The sequence below is a fragment of the Poecilia formosa genome, unplaced genomic scaffold (genome assembly GCF_000485575.1).
Source record: "Poecilia formosa unplaced genomic scaffold, Poecilia_formosa-5.1.2 Scaffold155, whole genome shotgun sequence".
In the NCBI taxonomy this organism is placed as follows: Eukaryota; Metazoa; Chordata; class Actinopteri; order Cyprinodontiformes; family Poeciliidae; genus Poecilia; species Poecilia formosa.
Genome location: NW_006800094.1, coordinates 546,328 through 556,247, shown reverse-complemented (window position 1 = coordinate 556,247; position 9,920 = coordinate 546,328). Strand labels below are relative to the sequence as shown.

General features: G+C 38.6%; 1 protein-coding gene across 1 annotated transcript; it reads left to right on the top strand.

The window, feature by feature from the left end:
- The first annotated feature begins 106 nt into the window (after window positions 1-106).
- rab38a (RAB38a, member RAS oncogene family) lies at window positions 107-7,920 on the top strand. Its single transcript, XM_007564101.2, has 3 exons — window positions 107-563; window positions 3,083-3,363; window positions 6,783-7,920. Exons 1-3 carry the CDS (start codon window positions 362-364, stop codon window positions 6,936-6,938), a joined length of 639 nt encoding a protein of 212 aa, XP_007564163.1. The 5' UTR covers window positions 107-361; the 3' UTR covers window positions 6,939-7,920.
- Window positions 7,921-9,920: the final 2,000 nt, after the last annotated feature.

Below are 9,920 nucleotides of genomic sequence, written 5' to 3'. Positions count from 1 at the left end.
ACGCTTGCTATTTTAACTTGTGCTACTTTTTCCACTCTTGTTGGTGTAGAGGTAATCGTTTACACTCGTTCCTCTACGAGGATTTGCGTAACTCCCGGTTTTGCGTGTTTCTACAGTAGTAGAAACGGTCACTCCCAGGCAGCAGCAGCAGCAGCAGCGGCGGCCCTTCCTCAGTCACAAGGTCCAGACGTCTGTGTTCCACTTCTCTCCGAGGGGCCAAGGGCGTTAACCACCTTACCTCCTCTCCTCATTCTCCACGTTTCTCTCTGTATTCTACCCTGAGTGTTTTTTTTTTCCTCCATATTCCGAGTCCTCTCCATTACGGTGGATTCATGCTGAGCTCTCGCCCTCCTCGGTCGCCATGCAAAATAACCACCTTAAGGAGCACCTCTACAAGATTCTCGTTATAGGAGACCTCGGGGTCGGGAAAACCAGCATCATCAAGCGGTATGTGCATCACAACTTCAGCCCCAACTACCGAGCCACCATCGGAGTGGACTTCGCCCTCAAAGTCCTTACCTGGGACCAGGAGACGGTGCGGCTGCAGCTGTGGGACATTGCAGGTACGGTGCCAACTTTTACGCACAAAGTATATGGAATGGGGGAAACACAGTGGAGACTTACAGAAGTAAAAAGTATTCTTCGTTTGTCTTAACTTGGCTTTTTAATAAACTATTAAAATGTGCTGAATTTGTGGTTGAGGAGAAACTGCATACTTAGGAACAAGTCATCTTTTTATCTCTGGAAAATAAAAGTTGTTGAACAAAATTAAGACTAGTTACGTTTAAAGCATGACTTGAATTTTGTCTGTACATCCACCAGCAACTCATTGAAAATGCTTTATGAGCACAAAATGAAAAAAAAAAATGTTTGGAAAAAAAAATGTTTCAGCAGTTAGTTTTAAACCCTAAGATCGCCTTTTACTTTTGTAAAGGCCTGGCATAAAACCAAATGACTTTGAAGCATACCTTTGATAAGAAACATTTCATTAAAAAAACATATATTTTAAGCGATTTTAATGAAGGAGGCTCTTCATTTCAAGTTCATCACATGCCATGTCTTCAGGACAGTGACAGTTGTTAACATGGATGATGTGGCTCACCACCCAGGGCCGCATGCTGATGGAATAAGATACAAGCAGCCAGGAAAATTATTTAAAAAAGAGAATGATCAGTCAGCTGTGTTTCAGATGAGTTTTCCATTTTTTTAGTAAGAAAATGTGATATAAAAAACATAAAAACCTCATTTTTAAAAATATTTTGGGCATCAGAATAACCTTAGCCTAAAACAGATGTGAAAACTGAACTGTAGAAACTGATAGACGGCGTTGACTGTTCTTACAGCAATGCTATTCATACATCCTGAAAGAGTTTATAATATCATCACAGTTTTGTTGCCCACAGAAATGAGTAATAATTCAGCCTTTTTTTTTTTTTGCGATTAAACGCCAGTGGGCATGATGACAAACCTGAAGGCTACCACGGTTTCAATGTCACATGAGTGTCGGCTGAGGTTTAGAAGAATCCTCTGACCTTCTGCTCTCTCCCCTCCTGTGTTCTCTCTCCAGTAAGCGCAAGCAGTCATGTGGCTCAGACTCGTGAGGGAGATTTGAGGCCCAAGATTTCGTGTACAGAGAGCTTTTATTATGAACTGAAAACCTGAAAAAGGAAATGGCAAAGTAGTGTGAAGGTTTCCAGAGAATGGGAAAACCTCATTGGTTGTGCATTGTTTCCCCATTCAGTTTGGACCATAAAGCTTTTTGTAATATTCACTGTTCATAAATCTGTTCTTAAAATCATAAACTGAACATTTAGTTGTCACATCAGAAGGCTTTCCCTTTTGTGGGAAAAGGTTTTGTGGTTGATGATAGACTTAAGTTTCTCCAGTCAGTGGCATGATGAATCACTTGCTGTTTCTGTGTATTTTCCCAGGATAAACAACTTTGACTTTTCTATTTTGGTCGGCCATCTTTCATAATATTGGGGCTCACAGGGTGGCAGAGCTGGTTTCTCTGGCATGTAAAATAATATCAGATAAGTTTATGTCTTTCAAAGTGATGCAGATGCATTAAGAATTAGGAGCTTAGCTTTAAAACACAAAGTAGAAGTTTTGTTTATCCCACCTAAAATATGTATTTTATTTTATTTTTTAAAAGTTTGTTAATATTCTCCAAAAAAAACCTCTAAAAGGTTGGCCGTTTTCTTCTTTATAACCCTTTGGAAATAAACCTTCAGGTTCTATGTTCAGATGATTAATTTAATTTGCATTGTCCACAAGACATGTTTGATTTATACTTTAATACTTATACTGAGCTGGTAGTTTTTAAACCTCTTCAGTGAAGTACAACATTTTTAAACTTTAATGGCACTGTTACACTTTGATTTGTATTTTTCTCATTTTGCATCTCACCCTATACTTTTATAAATATCACAATAGTAATTATTATTATAACAATTGTATAATATATCTCCCTCAGTCCATTTTTTGTGGTTCCTGAAAAAGATTATAAGACAATATATTCTCTCTATATTTGGACAGACACTTGGACTCATAAAAGTGTAATAATATATTAAATTCCTCACTCATTTAAAAAGTGGTTATCACCAGAAAGTGTGACACCAAGGTTTCCTGTAACTTAAGGTGCAACTTTCTGCTTTGTATCAGCACTACTAAACTTAGCAGTATAGGGAAGTGCTTTGAAGACAACCTGCCTGTCCGATTTGTCCTTGAGCTAAGCTGACATGCTGCCAGCTGTTCTCTAGCTAACACTGTGCTTTTATCCACCTGTTCATGTCAGAAACACCACAGCAGGACTCATCAAAAGAACTACCAATCTTTTCTTCTTCTCCCATTTGAAGCAAGACACCATACTGAGTTAGAAAAGAGCTATGCATGAATTATTGCTTGAATTTACCCAACAACTGTATGAAAACACTTAGAAGTTTAGTTTATTCTGCAGCTAACTTTTGTCGCGTGTGTACCAGCCGCAGGTACACATTATTTCCCAGTTATGGGGTTTTAAAACCCTGATCTCATCACTCTTCCCTCTTTTTTGTGTGTCTGTGTGTGTGTATTTTTTCAGGTCAGGAGAGGTTTGGCAACATGACCCGTGTGTATTACCGTGAAGCTATGGGCGCCTTCATCGTCTTCGATGTGACTCGGCCGGCCTCCTTCGAGGCCGTCACCAAATGGAAGGAGGACTTGGATTCCAAGCTCACACTAGCCAATGGGAAAAATGTAGCCACTGTGCTTCTGGCTAACAAATGTGACCAGGGTCGGGAAGTACTGACCAATAATGGCATAAAGATGGACCAGTTCTGCCAGGAAAATGGCTTCGTTGGATGGTTTCAGACCTCTGCTAAGGTGAGAGAAACAGAGACATGTGTACGCGCAGAAACATTAAAGGCTGTCTCAGTGGTTACAGCCCCAGTTTCAAGGCCTGTTTTATGAAAATGTCCTTAAGAGGCAGTTGACATCCTTGAGTCTGTCTGACCCAGCAACCAATTATCTTGCGAGGACATCACTAAAACGACACATTCAAAATAGGATGAGCTGAACTTCACAGGCTTAGTCTTCTATTTGTATTTGAATAAATCCTCATTAATGGTGCGATGCTCCTTTTCCACAGAGACTCCCGGCACACACTACGTCTATGTTTTTTCCAGGTCAGCTGCACTTGCATCAGGTGCTTTGTCTTCCAGAAAGGGTTGTCCACGAATGCAGTTGGAATACATTAGCTCTATTCTCTAGCGGCTACACAAACTGTAAAGCAGTAGTCTCACATTTTGTGAGTCAGTCATGCAGAAATTAAGTTTGATTAATGCCATATGAGTACTTTCTACTTTCTGACTGTCCAAAATTTGTCTCATGCAAAGACATTTTTAATGCTAAATTATAAGTGACCAAACCTGATGTGGAACCTTCAAAATATATGTAATATGCTAAAAATGAAAGGCCAATAATCTGATATATAACTGGGAAAAAGGAAAAAATTTACATTAGCATGGAGAATAAAGTCCAAGCAAATATTGACAGAAAGTCAGTGTAAATATTACCAGTCTATGACCAGTCTGTATGTCTGCAAGTCAATGGTTTTGTAAGAAAAATCTGAACATGTACCACTGGATCTTATCTGTTTCTATTGGACCTTGATATCATGGTCAATAAATTCATGGTTCACGAATTAATGGTCCATGGATGTTAAATCTGAGTGAGATCAGAGATGGACCATCTCTGAGCAGACCACAGAGATGTTGAACATGGATTGCAGACATGCAATCAGCTGCCCACTGCTCATGACGACCCAAGCAGTGGTGTGTTCAGGGCCAAAAGCATGTTCACCGTTCAACGGTCAAATTTTTCCAAGAGGATTCTTACTAATATTCCCATCTCTGGTTGGAATTTTGCCAAATTCAGACTTTAGTATTTTCATTACATAAAGTATTTATTAGTTTCAAAATGGTTTTAAATGAGCTTGGACTCTAAGCCACTCATTACAGTAATAATGTTTAATTATTACATCACTATGACAGTACATTTAAATTTGATAACGTGTTCAAGATTACTGTGTGCAAGCCACACTTGCTGTTAGCTACAAGAAGGAGGATCATGGTGGCTTTGGAGGAGCAGCAGAGATCCACAGCTCAGGTGAAATAGTCTGTGGTTTGCAAAATGTGCTAGTTGTGAATTTTATAGAAACGTGGCAATAATAGAGTGGCTGTGTTAGCAAAATCATGTGGGGGCTTGGCGAATATCTGTTGAAGTGCTCTTGTCAGATAAGAGCAAACAGTTGTGGGGAATGTGTGTGCGGACTGAACTGGAGCTATTTTGCAATTGCCCAGGTACTTTTAGGTGTTATACTTGTAAACCTTTTAAAATTATGAATAGTTTTCCATCACAATTAACAATTGTTCAGAATTTGTGCAGATTAATCACATAAAACTCCTTTAAATATATTGAGATGTTTGGTTGTAACATAAAAATTGGCAAAAAAAAAAAAAAAAAAGCTCTGCACTCATTAACCCCAAATGAGTGCGTTTTAAACTACTGGCTATGGAAATAATTTATTAAAGTAAGTTTAATTTAGTTAGACAAAAGGCCAATTGTTTACATCTCTCAGGAGCTGCAGCCGTGCAGCTGTGTATAGTGCTCCCTNAAAAAAAAACATTAAAACTTCTTATCAAGCAAATTAGTCTTTAGCCTAAATTGGGATAACACTACAGTAAGGAGTAAAAACAGGGAGTAGGAGTTTAGTCAAGAGTTTTTTAGTTTCCTTGTTTATTTTAGAAGCATTTGCAGTTGAAAGAAATAGGCACAATATGATTCAAATTAAAGGCAAGTAGTTGCTGACTGTAAGGTGAAATATACATTAGCACTCTGTTCACACTCTCACTACGACAGTCTGGAATGTCACAACTGGATGGGAGAGATCAAAAATACTGTAGACTCCCCGTCGTTTTACTCCCTCTTCCCTCCAGACACACAGAGTCAAACACCTGCGCTGGTATCCAAGAAGCCTCAGCATTCCTCATATCAGGGCAAGTTCTGCTCCGAGTCAACACTATCTCTATTTACCTCAAACAATTACTTTTTTCGACGAACTGCACGAAGCACAGCAGATAAAAAGAAAACATGCGTAAACTTCATGTGAATAAAGTGTGGTGTGTTAGCAGGAAGCTAGATGCCTCACATACCTTGTGTCAAATTGGCTCTCTGCCCTCACAAGACTTGCAACAGGTCAAAATGCTGCAAAACTCTGAGTCAGTCTTTCCCAGAACAAATCTTCACTTTGTTTTTGTTGTAAAAAGAAGAATTACTGTAATGTTGTTTTAACTCTGACATGTTGCAATCTGATATATTGTATGTGCAGCTGTTACTTAAGTAACTACAGGCCATGGATATTTGGCATTTTAAGCTACAAATGACATTTGATAAAGAACACAATCTCCCATAATGCCTTGCTTTATCTGAATGATTATAATAGCTAACACAAACTTAATTCACTGCTTAAATTACCTTCAAAATTATTAATCAAACATATTATTTTGAAATGCTAAAATTAATCATTAGGATGGTTTTGAAATTGGTAATTTTACATATTAATTACAGTACATACAGTATTTCAGTAATGTAGCACACAAGCATGCGGGAGAGCACCTAAACTAAATTTAGGTGCTTGTTCTGCTTTCAGTGGGATTGTTGGGATATTTTAGAGTACAGTGCTGTACAGAGTAGGGTAGCATTATGTAACATTGTGTAGTATATCTCAGGGTGTAATGTAGCAGTGTGTCTTACAGCATAGGATAGCATAGGATGATATAGCATAGCACAGAGCAAATGAGTGCACTCCAATGTGACAAAAGAGAGACACACATTTTTTCAGGGTACTGTAACCTTATGGAAGCCAATGGAAACGCATAATTCGGGAAACGTAAAATAACCTTTCCCTTCACATAGCTGTTAAATCTTCTTATTATTTTTACTTTATTTGTTTATGCTCACGGTCACGTGTAAATGGATGAGTTTGCAAACAGATCACTTGCAGCTCATGTGAATGAAAAGGTCAGACACAGATTGTTTGTGTATTATTGCTGCTAACTGGCTCTCTGTCAGCCCTCTCATTTAGTCCTGGTCCATTTCATTAGCTCACTTTCTGTAAAGATTTTCTGTGAATTGTTCATAGCCTCACGATAACAACTTGTCGTCTCTCCGTAGCCATCACTTGGCAAAACCATATTGTTGTTTTCCCTCATGTCACTGTCACTTTTCCGTGTTGTTTTCAGGAGAATATCAACATCGACGAGGCAGCAAACTGCTTGGTGAAACACATCATCGCAAACGAAAATGACATGCTGCAATCAGAAGTTCCCGACACAATCACCCCTCAGTTAGAGAAGGATAAAGGCGGGACTTGCTCGTCTTGCTTTCGATCTCAGTAATAACAACGTTCAGCTGTGGGACGTCCCTGTTCTGAGAGTAGTTTCACAAAAACCTATATGCATGTGGACTGTCTTTGCAGGTGGAGGATGCCGGTGCCAACTCTTTTCTAGTCTGGATTCCTGGGGGAGTGTGGCGGGGTGACAGAGAGCCAGTTGGCTCATGAACTGGATCGACTGAAAAAGACAGATAGCTGCAGCTGTGTCCGCTTGTCAGAGGCAGGGTCACCCCCTGAGTGTCTTCAAGCGTTGGCACGAAAACTTTGGTTATCATGGTGACACATTTAACAAGCAGATGCCCAGTGAGGTTTCAGCAAATCACAGGATATTTGTTCTAAAGATCTGTGGAGCCAATCATTTCATACAGACCGTGGCGACTCTCTTCTGTTCTCCTTCCCTCCCTCCACCCACGTTTTCTCTTCATATATTTTCCTTATCCATTAAAATGTGGGACAATAATACAATTTTCACCATCTAGCAAAAGCGAAAATACTTCAAAGTACACAAAAGGCAGCGTCCTTTTACAGTAATCTTTTCATTTGGTTTCTATCTTTTTTTTATGTTCCAGCAGAAATGGTGGCATGAGGAATGCCTTGTATAGCTTATTAAATGAATGTAACTAAAATGCCTTTTCTAACACATATATTTAATGTTTTCAACATTTAGTCTTCACTTTGTTATTTATAAGTGCACTGATGTTGCACTTTTTTTGTTTTTCTCACTGAGATATACTTTCAAGCATTATTATAAGGAAATATGTAAAATTCTTTGTAATAAAGAGATCTGTGGTACATCAAAAACTATTATCTGTATTTAATTTGATGGTTTTATATAAAATGCTTTTCCCACTGTGAAATGGTTGTAACTTTCTCATGCAAATACTTATGTATATAGTACATACAACTAGCTAAAACAGAACTGAAGATGTATTAAGTTATCAAACTGTTCACTCAAAATAAAAGCTTTGCTGGATTTAACTTTTTAATTTCTCTCCCAACATAAATAGAAATCATGCAAATATCATTTGCTTCATCACAAAACAATGTTGCTATAATAATGTTCCATTTTATCTTAGCTTAACTGTTGTGAACGCCTCTGTTTGTAAAGACAACAAAGTCTTTTAAAAATTGCTATAAGCAGAAATACAAAAGGAGTTTGTACTGTTTACCCTCAATAAAGTTTTTTTGTTGAGTAAAGTGTGGCATCATGAAAGAGAACAAGGCATGAAAATAGTAGGTTACTTCCAGCGAGAAACTAGCGTTGGAATCTATTATATCTAACAGTATGAATTTCGCCATCAGAGGGCGCTCAGCACCATATGCAACATCGGTTGACGCTCTGGCAGGCTGAAGAAGTCCTCCATCGCTGAGAAAACAACTTGCAGCAGATATTAGGAGCAGCTACTATAATCGCTGTGCTTTTTGTTCACTGGTAAGCTGAGTTATAAATAACATTGAATGTAACGCTAGTAGCCTCTGATAAGTACCGTCTGGCAGCAAAAAAGGTGCTTCAATAGAACCGAACTTCCGAGCCGAATGTGAAGTCGGAGTTAGCAGCAGGTTAAGGTAATGATTTCAACGGTTCGCGCTCGTGTGGGCTCGGTTGGTCGGCGGTAATGGGGCCGCAAAATATTTTCTACATATGTATTTGAGTTCAGTTAATGAAAGTTATGTTAGAGTAGATTTACAGTGACATCAGTAGTGAGTATCTATTTACTGTTGTGCCGCTCTTTGATTATTGTGTTTAGCGGTTGACGCTCTGGCAGGCTGAAGAAGTCCGCCATGCTGAGAAAACGGCTTACAGCAGATATTAGGAGCAGCCACTATAATCGCTGTGCTTTCTGGTCACAGTTTATACTAAATAAATATGCTTCACCAGAAGTGACCGGGCCCATAATTTTCTGTCTTTATGCACGCCACTTTTAAAAGCCTATCCCTCGCTTCTTCCCTCCCAAAACTCTTAGCTGATTACCACATAACATTATGGTTATTCAGCTTTTGGTCTGGGTGTGCCAGATAAGATTATTTGTAGCTCCCATTCAGGTGCCCCTGAATTTAAACCATTCTTTGTAATATTCTGAAGAAATGCTGAAAAAAATATAAACAAAACTAATAACTCGTTGTTTTTTATTGACCTGCCCTTTGCTTAGGACATGACTGTATTCAGGAAAGCACACTTACTTAAATCTGTCTCTTCTTTCATTTTATCCCTGCCAAACACTTTAAGTAGACTTTATTAACACTGATAACTAATTAGAAAAGCGCTTTCAGGCTTCAAGATTGAAATAACCACAAACACTAATTACCGGATCTCCCTTTGCATTTTGTGCTTGATTTAACTTTGTGGTTTGCTTCCCTTCTTGTTAGGTAAAAGATTCTGTTCCAAGGCAAAGAGTCAGTTAGACATGGCTGTACAGTTTGCTATGCCGGTTGATTATTAGTCATTAGTAATGACTGGATGACACTTTTTGGCATTGATGTCCCCATTTTTGATCGATCACAGTGTGAATGTAATTGGACAGCAAGGTTAGGCAAAGGCTAGAGTTGTGTGGGGATTTTCCTCTGCTGTCATCTGTGTCAGAACCCTTTTTTTGAACACCCACACAGACAAAAAGAAAAAACATACACTGATCATCAGAGCAATTTACAGATTCATATCTCACTCTCATTTGGTCTCTAAGGCAACCCACTACCAGCAGAGAGACAGTTACTCTTTGTACATAATCTGTCCTTTTTCCTTCATTTTTTTTATTTTTTTGGCATGTAAAAGGGAAAACGAGTGATGGAGCAACACCAACAAGGGACTATGATCACAAGACTTCTTAGTAACACAGAAGAAGAAGGGAATATACTGCACATGATTTCAGGATGACATTTTTACCCCGTTTCTTTTCCTCTTCCAGCACTAAGTAATGAGATATAAACATTCACCCAGTTTTTATTTCCACAGTTAATAAAATGGGGTTGTATATAGGTTCAGATTTTT

Excerpts from the sequence above, each read along its gene's own strand:
- rab38a (XM_007564101.2), top strand. The coding sequence starts at position 362 with ATGCAAAATAACCACCTTAAGGAGCACCTCTACAAGATTCTCGTTATA. Across the intron at positions 564-3,082 it reads GCAGCTGTGGGACATTGCAG|GTCAGGAGAGGTTTGGCAAC; the intron begins GTACGGTGCCAA and ends GTATTTTTTCAG. Across the intron at positions 3,364-6,782 it reads GGTTTCAGACCTCTGCTAAG|GAGAATATCAACATCGACGA; the intron begins GTGAGAGAAACA and ends TGTTGTTTTCAG.